Below are 17890 nucleotides of genomic sequence, written 5' to 3'. Positions count from 1 at the left end.
TTTCTCCCACTTGGTGTCTCATGGGAAAAAAAATTTTTTTTTTAATTTTATGACCACCCCTGGGGCATATTGAAGTTCCCAGGCCAGGGATTGAATCTGAGCTTCAGCAGCACTGGATCCTTTGACCCACTGCACCAGGACAGGAATGAAACCCATACCTCTGCAGTGACCCAAGCCACCACAGTCAGATTCTTAACCCACTGTGCCACAGCAAGAACTCATGAGTAAAATTTGTACAGCTCATTCTGGTTGTTTCCCCTGTGCTGTTAGTATTTCTGTATGCAAATAAAAAGCAAATAGCAGTATGTCTTTTCTCCTCTTGACTTAAAAATGAACAACACAAAAGTTGCAAGTCGAGTTTATTCAGCCTGGGAAACAGCCTTTCAGATAGCTCTGAGAAACTGTTCTAGACAGGTAAGGATAATAATATATGTGATTTTGGTAAAAGGGGCACACATCTCAGTAGAAGCTTGCTGCCAGTCAGAAAGAGCAGGTATCTTAATGGTTTTAGTGTTTTTCTCAGGATGGGAAGATGTGAAAATTGAGGGTTCATGAAATTTTCTCCTGAAAATGTTGCAGGAAGGGAGACCCCTTCCAGGGTTTGAAAATGGGTTCTTGTCTAACACTCAGAAATGAATTGTCTGAGAAGACACAGCTGACAAAGCAAAAGTCTTTATTGGGAACGGGCTCCCAGATTGAGAGCAGCAGGGTAAGGGAACCAAGGAGACCTGCTCTGCCATGTGCCTTGAAGTCTCAGGTTTTATTGGAATGGGGTTATTAGTTTCTGGGTTGTCTCTGGCCAGTTGTCTTGTTAGGTCTGTATTTGGTCTTGCTAGGTCTGTATTTGGTCTTACGGTTCTTGGTGGTATGTGCACCTCTCAGCCAAGATGGATTCCAGTGCCGAGGATTCTGGGAGGTTGGTCATCTCCTCCCTCCTACTGGCTCTTTCCAAATTCTCCTGGTTAGTTTTTAGAGCAGCACCATGTTTCCTGTCTGGGCCTCCCACTGTAAGACAACTCAGGCAAGCAGCCGTTATCATGCCTGGCCATTTTCAGTCAGTGTTCCCTAACAAAAATACCTATCTATCTGAAGGTCTGTTCTGCCAGTTTTCCTAGAGCACAGACTGCTTCATTCCTGACCTCCACCTTGAACTCCTTTCAGGGTGTGTTTAAAGTTAGCAGCTATAGTAACAGTCCTTGTAGACATTCTTTAGTTGGCTCTTTCTTACACAAAAGGTATCAGACTATAGAGGTATATAACATAACTTGCTTTTTTTCACTTGAAAACATACCCTGGATGGAGTTCCCGTCGTGGCGCAGCAGAACGGAATCCAACTAGGAACCATGAGGTTGCGGGTTCGATCCCTGGCCTCGCTCAGTGGGTTAAGAATCCATCGTTGCTGTGGTGTAAGGTGGCAGCTGTTAAGTCCGATTAGACCCCTAGCCTGAGAACTTTTACATGCCACAGGTGCAGCCCTAAAAAGCAAAAAAGAAAAAAAAAAAAAAGAAAGAAAGAAAGAAAAGGAAAAGAAAATATACCCTGGAAATGTATTTCCGTGTTAATCAAATATTTGTTCATGGTTTTGCTAGATATTGACAAATTGCTTTCTCACAGCAATTATGTTAATACTTCATTCACTCTGGCTATACAGTTTTAGACTTACTGATCTTTGCCAGTTTGAGATGAGCAGTAATACACCCTTGTAGCTTGAATTTCTTTTATGAGGTTGAGCATCTCTTTATGTTTGAAACATTCCTTTCCTTTTATGAATTGTTTCCAATCTTCGCCTATTTTTATAATGGATTCTGTTTTTTCCCCCCTAAGTTGCAACATTTGCTTCACTTTTTGGTTATATATATATTTTTTTAATGCAGAAATTTAATAGTTTAAAATGTTTAAATTTGTGAATTTCTGTCTTCTAAATTTTTGTGTTTTCCCTATTACGAGGTTTTTTTTTTTAAAGCTGTTGTGTGTCGTCTTCTAGTATTTTTATAGCTTTATTTTTGTTAAGGTATAATTTAGATATAGTAAAAATTTACCCTTTTTCATATACAGTTTTGTGAATTTTAACAAATGCATACAGCCATGTGATGACTACCACAATCAAGAAGCAGAACATTTCCATCATCCCTAAAAATTCTTCTCTGCCCCTTTGTATTCATCCCTAGCTGCTAACAACTTAATCTCATTCCCATCTTTAGGGTTTTGCTTTTTGTAGAATGTCGTAATAGAATCATTTGGTATGTGACCTTTCATTTAGCACAGTCTGTTTAAGATTTGTGCATGCCATTAGTGTGTTTAGTCATTGACTGGTTCCTTTTTTATTACTGAGTTGAGTGCTGTTATATGGATTTACCACAGTTCCTTTATTCATTCTCCCTTTGAGGAATGTTTGGATTATTTCCAGGTTTTGGAGATTATGAATAAAGTCAGTATAAACATTCATGTACAGATTTTATTAGGATAAATTTACATTTTATTGGATTAATACCTGAGTATGATTGTTTATAGGTTCCACATTAATTGTATGTATAACTATAAGCAATTGCCAAATTGTTTTCCGAAGTAGTTGTACCAGTTTGCACTCCTACCAGTAATGTGTGAGAGTTCTAATTGCTCAGCATCTTCTCTAGCATTTGGTATTGTTAGTTTTTTTTTTAAGTCATCCTAGTAGGGGTGTAATGCTATCTCATTGTGTTTTATTTTGCATTTTTCTAATGATTAATGTCTACCTATTTTCATGTCTATATATCTTCTTCGGTGAAATGTCAAATTGTTTACATCTTTTGCCCATTTAAAAGGTTGGACTTAACCTATTACTGAGTTAATAGGATTTCTATATTATTTATTATTTTTTGTTTTTCAGATTTTTTTATTGTACTTGATTTATAATGTTCTGTCAGTTTCTGCTGTACAGCAGAGTGACCCCCCCCCAACACACACTCTTTTTCTCGCATTATCCTCCATCATATTCCATCCATCACAGGTGATTAGATAAAGTTCCCTGTGGTATACAGCAGGCTCTCATTACTTCTCCAGTCCAAATGCTAGAGTTTGCACCTGCTAACCCCAAATTCCCAGTACATCCCACTCCCTCCCCATTGGCAACCACAGGTCTGTTCTCTGTGTCCATGAGTTTCTTTCTTTTCTGTAGATAGGTTCATTTGTGCCTTATATTAGGTTCCAGATATAAGTGATTTCATATGGTATTGTCTTTCTCTTTTTGACTTACCTCACTTAGTATGAGTGTCTCTAGTTCCATCCATGTTACTGCAAATGGCATTATTCTGTTCTTTTTATGGCTGAGTAGTATTCCATAGTATATACGTACCACATCTTCTTAATCCATTCATCTATTGATGGACATTTAAGTTGTTTCCGTGTCTTGGCTATTTTGAGTAGTGCTGCAAAAATCATAGGGGTGGCATGTATCTTTTTCAATGAAAATTTGGTCTGGATATATGCCCAGGAGTGGGATTGCTGGATCCTATGGTAGTTCTATATTTAGTTTTCGAAGTACCTCCATACTGTTTTCCATAGTGGTTGTACCAGTTTACATTCCCACGAACAGTGAAGGAGGGTACTCTTTTCTCCACACATTCTCCAGTATTTTTATAGACTTACTAATGATGGCCATTCTGACTGGTGTGAAGTGGTATCTCGTAGTTTTGGTTTGCATTTCTCTAATAATTAGTGGTGTTGAGCATTTTTTTTCATGGGCCTGTTGGCCATCTGTTTGTCTTCTTTGGAGAAATGTCTATTCAGGTCTTCTGCCCGTTTTTCAGTTGGGCTGTTTGTGTTTTTTTCCTATTGAGGTGTATGAGTTGTTTGTATATTTTGGAGATTAAGCCCTTGTTGGTTGCATCCTTTGCAACTATTTTCTCACATTCCGAAGGTTGACTCTTTGGAGTTTTTTTTGTTGTTTTGTTTTTTGGTTTGTTTTTGTTTGTTTGTTTGTTTCCTTTGCTGTTCAAAAGCTGGTACGTTTGATTAGGTCCATTGGTTTACTTTGTGTATGTCTGTGTGTCTCCACCTGCAGCATATGGAGGTTCCCAGGCAAGGGGTCGAATCAGAGCTATAGCTCTTGGCCTATGCCACAGCTATCTCAACCCCAGATATGTGCTGTGTCTGCAACCTACACCACAGCTCACGGCAATGCTGGATCCTTAACCCACTGAGTGAGGTCAGGGTTTGAACCTGCATCTTCATGGATGCTAGTCAGATTCGTATCCAGTGAGCCATGACAGGAACTCCCCATTGGTTTACTTTTGTTTTTATTTCTATTGCTTTGGGAGACTGACCTAAGAAAATATTTGTAAGGTTGATGTCAGAGAATGTTTTGCCTATGTTCTCTTTTAGGAGATTTATGGTGTTGTGTCTTATGTTTATTTTAAGTCTTCAAGCCATTCTGAGTTTATTTGCATGGTGTGAGGGTGTGTTCTAGTTTCATTTATTTACATGCAACTGTTCAGTTTTCCCAGCACCACTTGCTGAAGAGATTTTTTTCCCATTTTATGTTCTTGCCTCCTTTGTCAAAGATTAACTGACCATGGGTATCTGGGTTTATTTCTGAATTCTCTGTTCTGTTCTATTGGTCTGTATGTCTTTCCTGATTATTATAGCTTTGTAATATTGTCTCAAGTCTGGGATGGTTATGCCTCTTTTGGTTTTTGTACCTCAGGATTGCTTTGGCAATTCTGGGTCCTTCATGGTTCCATATAAATTTTTGGATTGTTCTAGTTTTGAGGAAAATGTCATGGGTCATGGGTAATTTGATAGGGATTGCATTGAATCTGTAGATTGCTTTGGGTGGTATGGTCTTTTTCATGATGTTAATTCTTCCAATCCAGGAGCATGAGATATCTTTTCATTTCCTTGACTTCTCTTTCATTTCCTTGATTAATGTTCTATAGTTCTCAGCATATAAATGTTCCACCTCCTTGGTCAGGTTTATTCCTAGGTATTTAATTTTTGGGGGTGTGATTTTAAAAGGTATTATATTTTTATATTTCTTTTCTAGTATTTCATTGTTAGTATACAGAAATGCAACCAATTTCTGAATGTTAATGTTGTCTACTGTTACTTTGCTGAATTCATTGATCAGTTTGAATAATTTTTGTGTGAAGTCATTAGGGTTTTCTATATACATAGTATCATGTAATCTGCATAGAGTCACAGTTTTACCTCTTCTCTTCCAGTTTGGGTACCTTTTACTTCTTTCGTTTGTCTGATGGCTGTGGCTAGGACTTAACAATACTATGTTGACTAAAAGTGGTGAGAGTGGGCATCCTTGTCGTGTTCCAGATTTTACCGGGAAGGCTTTCAGCTTTTCTCCGTTGAGTAGTATATTTGCTATGGCTTTGTCATAAATGGCTTTTATTATGTTATGTTCCCTCAGTACTCACTTTGGTAAGAGTTTTTATCATGAATGGATGTTGGATTTTTGTCAAATGCTTTTTCTGCATCTATTGAGATGATCATGTGGTATTTGACATTTCTTTGGTTAATGTGGTGTATAGGGTTGATTGATTTGTGTATGTTGAACCATCCTTGTGAACTTGGGATAAATCCCACTTGGTTGTGGTGTATGATCTTTTTTTATATGTTGTTGGACTTGGTGAGCTAAAATTTTGTTGAGAATTTTTGTGTCTGTATTCATCAAATATAATGGCTTATACTTTTTTTGTTTGTTTGTTTTTTGGTCTTTTTGTCTTTTTTAGGGCTGTACCTGCAGCATATGGAGATTCCAGGCTAGTGGTCCAATCGGATCTGCAGCCCCTGGCCTATGCCAGAGCCAAAGCAGTGTGGGATCTGAGCCACATCTGCGACCTACACCACAGCTCATGTCAAGGCTGGATCCTTAACCCCACTGAGTGAGGCCAGGGATCGAACCCACATCCTCATGGATACTAGTTGAGTCCATTAACTGCCGAGCCATCATGGGAACTCGTAATGTTCTTTTTTGGTAATATCTTTGTCTAGTTTTGGTATTAGGGTGATGGTGGCTGCATAGAATGTCCTTGGGAGTGTTCCCTCTACTTGAACCTCTTGGAAAAATTTTAAAAAGACAGGTATAAGTTCTTCTTTGTATGTTTGGTAGCATTCACCTGTGAAGCCATATGGTTCTGGATTTTTTAGGTAGGTAGTATTATTATGACATATTCAATTTCATTTCTAGTAATTGTTGATCTGTTTCAGTTGATCTATTTCTTCTTGATTCTGTTTTGGTGGGCTGTATGTCTCCAGAAAGTTGTTGGCATGTAATTGTTCATAGTATTCTCTTACAGTTTTTTGTTTCTGCAGTATCTGTTGAGATTTCTCCTTTTTCATTCTTACGTTGTTTACTTGAGATCTTTCTCTCCTCTTCTTGGTGAGTCTGGCCAGAGGTTTGTTAATTTTGTTTACCCTTTCAAAGAACCAGTTCTTTGTTTCATTGATTTTGAATCTCTATTTTATTGATTTCCTCTCTGATCTTTTATGATTTCCTTCCTTTTGCTGACTTTGGGTTTTATTTGTTCTTCTTTAATTCTTATTGCTGGTAGGTTAAGTTTTCGACTTGAGATTTTTCTTCTTTGCTAAGGAAGGCCTGTATTGCTATGAATTTAACCTCTAAGCACTGCTTTTGCAGCATCCCATAGATTTTGAATGGTTGTATTTTCATTATCATTTGTCTCGAGATATTTTTAAATTTCCCTTTTGATTTTCTCATTGACCCATTGGTTCTTAAATAGCATGTTGTTTAGTCTCCATGTAATCAGTTTTTTCCTCATTTCTTTTCCTGTGGTTGATTTCTAGTTTCATGCCATTGTGATCAGAGAAGATATTTGAAATAATTTCTGGACTCTTAAATTTGTTGAGTCCCAGTATGTGTTCAATCCTTAAGAATATTCCATGTGCACTTGAAAAGAATGTATATTCTGATTGTTTCTAATTTAATGTCCTGAAAATGTCACTTAAGTCTAACTTTTCTATTATTTCATTTAGGATCTCTCTTGCCTTACGGATTTTCTGTCTAGAGGATCTGTCCATTAATGTGAGTGGGTTGTTAAAGTGTCTTACTGTGGTTGTATTCCCATGTATTTCTCCTTTTATGTCTGTGAGTATTTATTGTATGTATTTGGGTGCTCCTGTATTGGGGGCATATATGTTGATGAGTATAATATCCTCTTCTTGAATGGATCCTTTTATCATTAAATAGTGTCTTTGTCTTTTTTTTTTTTTGTTTTGTTTTATTCTTTTTAGGGCCACACCCGTTGCATATGGAGGCTCCCAGGCTAGGGGTCAAATCAGAATTGTAGCCCCCAGCTTATGCCATAGCCATAGCGATGTGGGATCCAAGCCGCATCTGCGACCTGCAATCACAGCTCAAGGCAACGCCAGATCCTTAACCCACTGAGCAAGGCCAGGTATCCAACCTGCATCCTCATGGATGCTAGTCAGATTTGTTTCCACTGAGCCATGACTGGAACTCCCTTGTCTTCTTCTATGGCTTTTGCTTCAATGTCTATTTTGTCTGATTACGAATATTGCAACTCCTGCTTTCTTGTCTTTTCCATCCACATGAAATATCTTTTTCCATCTTCTCACTTTTAATGTATATGTGTCCTTTGCTCTAAGGTGAGTTTCTTATAGGCAACATATTGTAGGCTCTTGTTTGTTTGTTTGTTTGTTTTCCAGGCTGCTGCTCTTTTTTTTTTTTTTTTTTTTTTTTTTTTTTTTTTTTGTCTTTCTGCCATTTCTTGGGCCACTCCCACAGCATATGGAGGTTCCCAGGCTAGGGGTCTAGTCGGAGCTGTAGCCGCCAGCCTATGCCAGAGCCACAGCAACGCAGGATCCGAGCTGCGTCTGCAACCTACACCACAGCTCATGGCAGTGCCAGATCATTAACTCACTGAGCAAGAGCAGGGATCGAACCCACAACCTCATGGTTCCTAGTCGGATTCATTAACCACTCTTTGTCTTTTGATTGGAGCATTCAGTCCATTGATATTTAAGGTAGTCATTCATAAATATTTATTGCCATTTGAAATATTGTTTTTCAGTTGATTCTATGTTTCTCCTTTGTTCCTTTCTTTCCTTTCCTTTTTTTTTTTTTTTTTTTTTTTGGTGATTTCCTTTTATTTTATGCTTGTGTCCTCTTCTTTTTAGTTTTTGTGAATATATTGTTTGGTTTTGATTTGTGGTGGTTCTGTTTTTTCAAGTATGTTAACCCCTTCCTATATCTGCTTGCTTCAGCCTGACAGCCGTATAGGCTCAAACACATTCTAGAAAAAAAGAGTCTAGATTTTTTCTAGTCTTTCCCCAAGTTTTGTTTTGATGTCCTTTTTTAAAATCTTTGTGTTTATCCTTTTGCTGTTCCTTGTGTTTATTGTTGCTTTTACAATAGGGTTGTTGTTTTTTTTTTTTTTTTTTTTTTTCTCTTTTTAGTTCTGTATACTGGTTTATTTAATTATTTTCCAGTTGTGACTTCCTTCACCCTATTTCTTCTTACTTCTTTTTTATTTAGAGGGGCCCTCTCAGTATTTCTTTTAGAATGGGTTTAGTATTGCTGTAGTCTTTTAGTTTTTGTTTGTTGGAGAAATTCTTTATTTCACCTTCTCTTTTAAATGATATTCTTGCTGGGTAGTGTATTTTAGGCTGCAATTTTTTCCTTTTAGAACTTTGAACATATCTTGCCACTCTTTTCTGGCCTGTAGTGTTTCTGTAGAGAAATCAGCTGCTAGACTTACAGGGGTTCCCTTATAATTAATGCTTTGTTTTTCTCTTGCTGCCTTTGGAATCCTCACTTTATCTTTAATTTTGCCATTTTTATTGTAATATGTCTTGTTTTGGGCCTGTTTGGGTTCAGCTTGCTTGGGGCCCTCTATGCTTCCTTTATCTTGATATCTTTCCTTTAAGATTTGCAAAGATTTTAGCCATAATTTCTTCAAATATATTAAGTCACTAATTCGTTCCTCTGCTCTGTTCTTCAGTACCTTTAACTCAGCTTTTGTCTCTGCAAATGAATTTTCTAATTTTTCTTGACCCTTGTATTTTCTAGTTCCTTTCTAAAGTAATCTGCCTTACTGTTCATACCTGCTCTTAATTCCTTCATATTCACCCTTAATTCCTTTAGTATTTTCACTATCTCCTTTTTGAGCTCTGTGTCCGTTCAGCTGCAGAGGTCTGTTTCATTGTTTACTCTTTCAGGTGAATTCTCTTTTTCTTTTAATTGGGATTGGTTCCTGAGCTTCTTATTTTGCTTATATTTTTCTTATTCTTTGAATTTTGGGAAACCAACTACTGTAATCGCGGAGGATTATTTATATGTGAGAGTGCCCTGGGTATTTGTGAAGGCTTACTATTTACTTTTGGCATGATGGTTTGGGTGCTTGCTTTCTCTCTCCTCAGTGTGTGCAGGCCGTATGCTTCTAGGGAGATGGAGGCAGTAGGCAGGGCTAGTAGCCAGTGGCTGGTTGCTGGACCTTTGATAGTGATAAGGACCCAAGAGAATGTAGTACAGGCTGCTGTTAGTTGCAGGGCTCTGGGGAAGTGAGAGTGAGCCTCAGGTGGGTTTATGTGGCACCTGGAGCATTTGGCAGTGGCAGCAGCAGGGTGTGTGTGTGTGTGTGTGTGTGTGTTTATGTGGCACCTGGAGCATTTGGCAGTGGCAGCAGCAGGGGTGTGTGTGTGTGTGTGTGTGTGTGTGTGTGTGTGTGTGTGTTCCCAGGGGAGTGAGAGCAACAACAAGTGGTTCTCAGTTGAGGTAACCTCCTCTTTGCTGACCTCTGAGGTGCCTGGGGCCACAGGTGATGCCTGTTCTTGGACCCCTAGTGGTGGTGGGCCATGACTACCTCTGGAGTCAGAGATAACTGCAGTGGTTTGCCCCCGCTGCTTGTAGACCACACAAGAAGCACCCCGTCACGCTTAGCTGATACAATAGGCGCCCCATAGCCCACACAAGAGGTGCCTTGCCACCCATAGCCCTGTCCTCCAAGAGTCCGCATGTGTGTAGAGGAAGATATTCTTGTGGCAGTCTGCCTCTCCTCCTCTTGCGCTCCCCAACAATGGCACCTTGCTTTTTCTGCAGGCTCAGACCTCCTCCTGGGTTCCCTTGGCTGTGGCACTCCACTTCCTATCCCTTGTTGCTCCACTCCTTAGATCCCTCAGGCTATCTACACATCACCAACCCTAGTCCTCTTCCTGGAACTGACCTCCAGAGCCTGAGTCTCAGCATCCAGCCCCTGCCCGAGCATCTCAGTCAAATCCTTAACTACTAGGGAACTCCTCCTGTATTTTCATTATTTTAGTGATATCTTTCAGATCTTCATTTTGATGAATATTGGTAAATAAGTATTTTTATATATGGATTGTACTTTTGATATCATCTCTAAGAAATCTTTGCCTTCACCAGACTCACAAAGATTCCCTCCTATATTTTTTTCTAGAAATTTTAATGTTTATACATTTAGGTCTGTGATCCATTGAGTTAATTCTGTGTAGTATTAGGTAGAGGTATAAGGTGTTGTTTTCACAAATTGATTATCTAGTTCTAGACCATTTTTTGGAAAGATGAGTTTTTTCAATATTTTTCTGTTGAACTGACTTTTGCATCTTTGTAAAAGTCGACTAACCCTGTATATGAATTATACTCTTCCATTCCGTTCCATCAGATCCATGTATCCTTTGTCCAGTGTTGTACTGTCTTTGATTATTGGAGCTTTCTGCTAGTGTGACCCCCTCCAACTTCATTCTGTTTAAAAAATTTGGGGGGAGAGTTCCCTGATGGTCCAGTGGTTAAGGATTTGACATTGTCATTGCCGTGGCTCAGGTTTGATTCCTGGCCCAGGAACCTCCACATGCCGCAGGTGAAGACAGTAAATAAATAATAAGTAAATTGTTCAAGTTCCATTGCCTTTCCAAATAAGTTTTTGAATCTGCTTATTGATTTCTACAAATAACACTGGGACTTTGGGATTGCATTGAATGTATATTAAATGAGGAAAAATTGACATCTTAAGAATAATGTCATCTAGTACATAAATGCCTTATCTTTCTTCATTTATTTAGGTCTTTGTTTTCCTTTATCAGTATTTTATAGTTTTAGGTATGTGAATACAGAATATGAATTCTGTATTCTGCACATGCTTGTTAAATTATACATTGGTCTTTCAAATTTGGGGGTGCTATTATAAATGGTACTTACTGCTTTAGAAATTTTTTAATTTCTAGTTCATTTGTAGAACCAGAGATAGAATTATTGGTAGAATTATATGCAGAAATATAATTGTGTTCTATGACTTTGCTAAACTTCTTAGTTCTGGAAACTTTTTTTGGACATGTTCATGGGATTTCCTGTGGAGACAATCATGATGGCTGCTAATACGGGCAGTTTTATTTCTTTCTTTTCAAGTGCCTTTTATTTCTTCTTATGGTCCTGTTGCAGTGGCTAGGAACTCTAGTATGGTATTGAATAGACCTGCTTCCCGTCTCTGAGAGAGATCAGTCATTAGTTTCCCCAGTACTCTTATATTTCTTTAAACACATACAGCTCAGTATAGCCATCACTTAGCAAAGGAGTCCTATTTAATTTTATTTTCCAGGTGGCTTCTACTTTTCCTGATATCATTCATTGGCTAGTGTGTCTTGTGGTTCTTAATGCACTTATGTATGTACATTTCTCTCTCTTTTTCTCTCTCTGTTACACACACACACACACACACGTTTGAGCTTCTATCACAGCACTGATTGCACTTTGCTTGTGCAGATTGCTTTGCAGTTTACTTTTTACTTATCTTTCTCCCTTATTAGAAGATTGGCATTTTGAGGGGGATAACTCAAGGGAGTTAATAATTGGTATTATACTCTGACCCTCAGGCTCTCCCCAGGCTACTGTGGAAAAAAACGAGTAATTGGTATTGGGTTGAACTGATGTTAATTTTTAACCGTAGTGTCTTGTATCTACTTGGGGCAGAAGCAGAAAAACAAAACAAAAATGAAAATTCTCTTCTGCTGACAATATCTGAGTATGAGATATGTTTATGCATATGATGTGAGTGGAATACGGCCCTGTCATAGAGAAGGTGCTGTGCTGTGGAGGACAGGGTGCTTACAGTATTCAGAGGTGTTGAACTCTATGGTTAATCTGCCATTATTGGACCATTTAGCCTCACTTTGAATCTGCTGCTTCTTTTTGTCTTGGATTATAAAACAGTTTGGCAGTGAATTCTCCAAATAAGTTATTAACTTACAAGGTTTTGACATATTTTATGGTGTGATAATTTTATGTGAAAAGATACTTTATATACCTTGTTCAGTTTGATATAACCAAATTACTTCAGTCACTTAGCATCTTGCAGGTTGAGTAAACAGAGTCCTAAGTTACAGACACCAAACATTTTCCCTTTTGAGATGACTTATTATTTCAAAAGGTAAGGAAGCCATTAAGGCAGTTATAATACAAAAAATTAAACTGTTGCATTTCCTTACTCTAATTTTTTGTGTAGTGTTTTTTATTGTAAATTATCATATGTAGTTGGAAACTTTTTGTATCATATATATTTGCGTAATATTTAGACTCCATTTTACAAGTCTGAGAAAAGGAATGCATGAGAGATTCTGTGTAAGCTTCATGAACTCAGAAATCATTTCTCTTGTTCACTTCCGTATTCCTTGTACTTAGCACATATGAAGTTATTAACAAGTGATTATTGAATAAATGTTCATGGGGATAGGAGGCTAGGGTAGGAGGATTTGATTAGAGTTAAAAAAAAGTTACTTTTAACCCAAGATGTAAATATTAGTTAATACAAATGAAAGTTATTGTAATCACTTGTTGCTTGATAAGCATCAAAAGATGCCCAATTGAATTGTATTGGTAAATGCTATAGTAACAGAAGTCTATTAATATTAATCAGGAATTTGCTTATGATACTATTTTGATCTTGACTGTTAACATAAGATTAAAATACAACTATTAAAACCTGTAAAACACCATTTTTCATTTGAAACTCTTGTTTAAAATATGGGACTTGGAGAAGACAACCTTTGAATTGATTATAAATAATACCATAGAGAGCTATACTCAAGAAATTTACCTATTTTTGTGTGTTTACTGCCATGCTGCCACCAAATGGCAAATTAATAATATTACTGTATCTGTTACATTAATGTGGTGGAAGACGTAGTAAAAGTAATGCATGTTGAATATTTTTTTTGACAAGGTTAATTTGTTCATAGAGTTTTGACAAAATGAGAAATAACAGGTGTTAATATGTTTAGATCTGTAGCTACAATTCTTCCGCCAAAATGGTTAGAATGGTTTCTGTTGTCTTCTAACATACTGGAAAGGCATGGTAGAACATAGCAATAGTCACTGTGACAGTAATGATTAAAAACTGTTGATTCTTTCAGAATAATAGGAAATGTGCTTGACAGTGTACTTTCATACGGAGGATTAAATTCTGATATTAGATCCAAGTCATTGAATTAGTCTGAGAATTAAAGCTCTAGAATATTTTAGGCCTAATTTTATTTGAAGACAAGCCATTTCATTAAAAATAACTGTTGGGATATGAGCCTGGGAAAATTATTATACAAGAGTAAAAAAAGAGAAGCAGGGAGTTCCCATCATGGTTCAGTGGTTAACGAATCCGACTAGGAACCATGAAAATGCTGGTTCAATCTATTGCTGTGAGCTGTGGTGTAGGTCGCAGACATGGCTCAGATCCCGCATTGCTGTGGCTCTAGCATAGGCCAGGGGCTACAGTTCCAATTCGACCCTTAGCCTGGGAACCTCCATATGCCACGGGTGTGCCCCCCCGCAAAAAAAAGAAAAAAAAAGACAAGCAGCCCAAATGTTTAGTTTTTAGGACATTGGTTAAATATAATAAGATATTACCTTTGAATGTAAGATTATATAATCATTGAAAGTGTTATGAAGGGACCTAATAAAGGGTCCCTAATAAGAGCATAGGCAAGGTCCACATTGTTAAGTGGAGGACAGGAAAGAAGGAAGTTACTGAACAGTATAACATTAGCACAGATTTTTTTAAAGTATATATATACACACATACATATATATATGCATATATATACAAATATATGTACACACACACACATATATATATAGAAAATAATAGAAATACTTATGTATTTCTAATCTGAACATGTTTTAAATTAGAAATTATGTGGATTGACTGTTTTATACTTTATAGACAGTTTCTTAGATATCCCATGAAGTAATTTTTTTTTTCTGTTATACTCTTTTTTTTATTATTTTTTTATTAATTTTTTTTTATTTTCCCACTGTACAGCAAGGGGGTCAGGTTATCCTTACATGTATACATTACGTTTTTCCCCCAGCCTTTCTTCTGTTGCAACATGAGTATCTACACGAAGTTCTCAATGCTATTCAGCAGAATCTCCTCGTAAATCTATTCTAAGTTGTGTCTGATATAAGCCCAAGCTCCCGATCCCTCCCACTCCCTCCCCCTCCCTTCAGGCAGCCACAAGTCTCCCATGAAGTAATTATTTAATAAATGTTACAGCAAATATATTTGGATAGTGTTTTTGTTTTTGTTTTGTCTTTTTAGGGCTGCACACACAACATATGGAAGTTCCCAGGCTAGGGGTTGAATTGGAGCTGCAGCTGCTGACCTATACTGCAGCTCAAGGCAATGCTGTATCCTTAACCAACTGGGTGAGGCCAGGTATTGAACCTGCATCTTGTGGATACTAGTCGGATTTGTTACCACTGAGCCACAATGGGAACTCCCTTTTGTTGTTGTTGTTTTTTAATCAATGGGAATGTTTTGTTGTTAGCAATTCCAAGAATCTAACCTCACTTTTTGAGTCTCTTTAGAGATCCAACAAAAACCGGTTCATGTATTTAAAAAACTTTGTTTTGTCACACACATTAAGAATTTTCTTTCTTGATAGCGAGGGTAAAACTAAGTTCTGAATTAGTAAGATTTTTTTTAATATTATCTAATAATTCAAGGTACTAGTTATTTTTATAACATAGCCCTTCGTATCTGGGGTCAGCATATTTTTGGCTTTTGATATTTGTTTTCTGCTACAGGCCTGAGATTGGAATTGAAACAATACCACTACTGCTTTCACCAAAGGAAATGGTATGGGAATTCCTGTTATGGTAGGTTATTTTCCCCTAGTCTCTCTGCAGTAGTAGAGACAGCTCTTGCAGTTTGTTAGTTTGTTGCTGTTTACATCTCCTCATAACTTAAACTTGCTTTTATACATAAGTGTATGTGGATAAATACGTAGTGTCAGCCCAAATCCTGTGTTGTGGGCATTTTGTTTATAAGTCTGGTGGGCCCTGTATTCATGGAAAATTTAGTTTAGCAGCTTACTTAATTCCAATGGAGTTTGAGTGCAGGAGGCTTAATCTAATAAGATCTATGTTGTAGCTTGGAGAAAAGAATATTAAATAGCTGAAAATAATGGTACTGCATTTAGTTTTATTTTATCCTGAAATGCTAACACAGTACTGGATGTATTCCTTCTTCTCTCATCCAGCTGGTGCATCTCTTGCTCCGAACTTACCCTCTGTGTTTCGGGTTTGTGGTGCATCCTGTAGACATGTCAGCCACTCAGTCATCCCTGGGACCCTCACTTTTGAGAGTGACACCTGCATTGTTAGTGAAAGTAGCTAGAAATTCTGGAGATGGTAGACTGAAGGTACTAGTGAAGACAGTATAAGCTAGTTTAGTATCATTGGTATTGCTTGTTAGGCTTCTTACTTGAAATTCAAACATTGAAAGATTGTGTAGAAAGGAGGAAACTTTCAGTAATTGACTTCTTTACCATTACCAAGCTACAGCCTGCTATACTTTTTGTTAAATGGTTTATGTTCCAAACAGTAATATCATATGATATTAAGTAGACTTAATGCAATGATGTTTCAAAACAGAAAAATCACTCTTATCAAGTTGTTATTTGTTCTTAGTTAAACTTTTTTTTAAAAGAATAGAGTGATCAGAAAGCTTTTATATTGGAAGCTGAAAAATTCTATCCATCTATATTCTGGTAGAAGGGAGAGCAGATTATTGGGAAAGCATTTTTAGGCTGTGTTCTTTCAATTAGAATAATTTCAATCACATTAAATATTCATATTCTCTTTAAGTATTAGGAATTCTTTATGAATTAACAAGTTGTGAATCTTTATCTGACCTTTCAGGGTTATTTACGAAATTATCACTTAAAAAACAAAAATGAGGACGTGCCTGTCATGGCTCAGTGGTTAATGAACCCCACTAGTGTCCATCAGGACTCCGGTTCAATCCCTGGCCTTGATTGGTGGGTTAAGGATCCAGTGTTGCCATGAGCTGTGGTGCAGGTTGCAGATGCAGCTCAGATCCAGTGTTGCTGTGGCTGTGGTGTAGGCCGGTGGCTTTAGCTCTAATTCGACCCTTAACCTGGGAAGTTCAATTTGTCGAAGATGAGGCCCTAAAAAGACCAAAAAAAAGAAATATGGAATGCCTCTCATTGATAGCTGGATTGCCTTCATTAACTAGAATTCCATTGGAAATTTACCCCTCACACACTTTATTTCTGTTCTTTATAAACTGTTTCCTAACCTGGCTCAGTAAAGGCTTTGAGTAAATGTGAGTCTTGAAATACTTTTTTTTTTTTTTTTTCCTAGGGCTGCACCCGCGGCATATGGAGCTTCCCAGGCTAGGGGTCGAATCAGAGCTGTAGCCTCTGGCGTACGCCAGAGCCACAGCAGCGAGGGATCCGAGCCGTATCTGCAACCTACACCACAGTTCATGGCAACGCCAGATCCTTAACCCACTGAGCAAGGCCAGGGATTAAACCCACAACCTCATGGTTCCCAGTCAGATTCGTTAACCACTGAGCCACGATGGGAACTCCAAAATACTCTTTTTTAACTCATTCAAGCATTTGGGTAACGGGCAAGTCAGAAAAAGGAAAAATTGTCAAACTTAACAGAGAAGGGATAAAATTTGATTTGGAAAACGGTAGAAAATGGCAGACACCATCGTTATAATTTATTCCATTTATTTTTTCTTTCCTGGTAATGTGTGTTGGAAACTAGAGTTAAATTTAACTGTTTTGCTATATGATCCACATAAAAGTTGTAATTTTCCTCTTTTACCACTGGATGGTGCTTTTGCATTGATTTCTGCAAATTTTCTAAATTGATGTTAAGGAATCATTTTAAAATTCCTCATGAAGAACAGTGAAATTAAGACCAATAACACAGTTCGTCATATAGATAGGCAGATTAAAACTAGCAAAACGTAATCATCATTTGTAATCTAACGTGCAGTTTAATTTTTTAGAAAAGATGTGTCTGTGTATGAAATGGTTAAGAGCTATATATACCTGACTAGATGTTCTAATGTAATCTTCAGTCTGCCATTTTAGAAACATTTTGGATATTTTGATTTTTTAAGTGATGCTGTAATTTAAATAGCATCTAGGAGTTCCCGTCGTGGCACAGTGGTTAACGAATCCGACTAGGAACCATGAGGTTGCGGGTTCGGTCCCTGCCCTTGTTCAGTGGGTTAACGATCCGGCGTTGCCGTGAGCTGTGGTGTAGGTTGCAGACGCGGCTCGGATCCTGCGTTGCTGTGGCTCTGGCGTAGGCCGGTGGCTACAGCTCCGATTGGACCCCTAGCCCGGGAACCTCCATATGCCGTGGGAGTGGCCCAAGAAATAGCAACAACAACAACAACAACAACAAAAAAAAGACAAAAAAAAAAAAATAGCATCTAAATAAAACAGTTTCCAAATTTGTAATGTTAAAAAAATTCAGATAGCTCAGGCTTTAAATTGTCCTTGATCATTTTGTCTTTTTCTCCTATCTAATAGCCATCTAAACTTCTTTTATTAAAGCTTTTCATTTCATAAATATTCAAATTATCTT

General features: G+C 37.5%; 1 protein-coding gene across 7 annotated transcripts in view; it reads left to right on the top strand.

The window, feature by feature from the left end:
* The window catches only part of ANKRD28 (ankyrin repeat domain 28), a 216253-nt gene that overhangs the window by 41226 nt on the left and 157137 nt on the right, over positions 1-17890 (top strand). Inside the window, exon 1 of one of the 7 annotated variants that reach the window (XM_084986536.1) lies at positions 15067-15133. The exons of the other annotated variants lie outside the window; for them this stretch is intronic. Coding sequence (XP_084842662.1) covers positions 15116-15133 — 18 coding nt within the window. The 5' untranslated portion in view covers positions 15067-15115. Of the gene's footprint in view, positions 1-15066; positions 15134-17890 lie in introns of those variants that run through there. 7 annotated transcript variants of the gene reach the window in all.

The sequence above is a fragment of the Sus scrofa genome, chromosome 13, assembly GCF_054392235.1.
Source record: "Sus scrofa isolate SSC_HxYL_T2T_F1_AM1 chromosome 13, Sscrofa_HxYL_maternal_Yorkshire_Landrace_v2.0, whole genome shotgun sequence".
Lineage (NCBI taxonomy): Eukaryota > Metazoa > Chordata > Mammalia > Artiodactyla > Suidae > Sus > Sus scrofa.
This window is presented reverse-complemented; position numbering and strand designations above follow the sequence as displayed.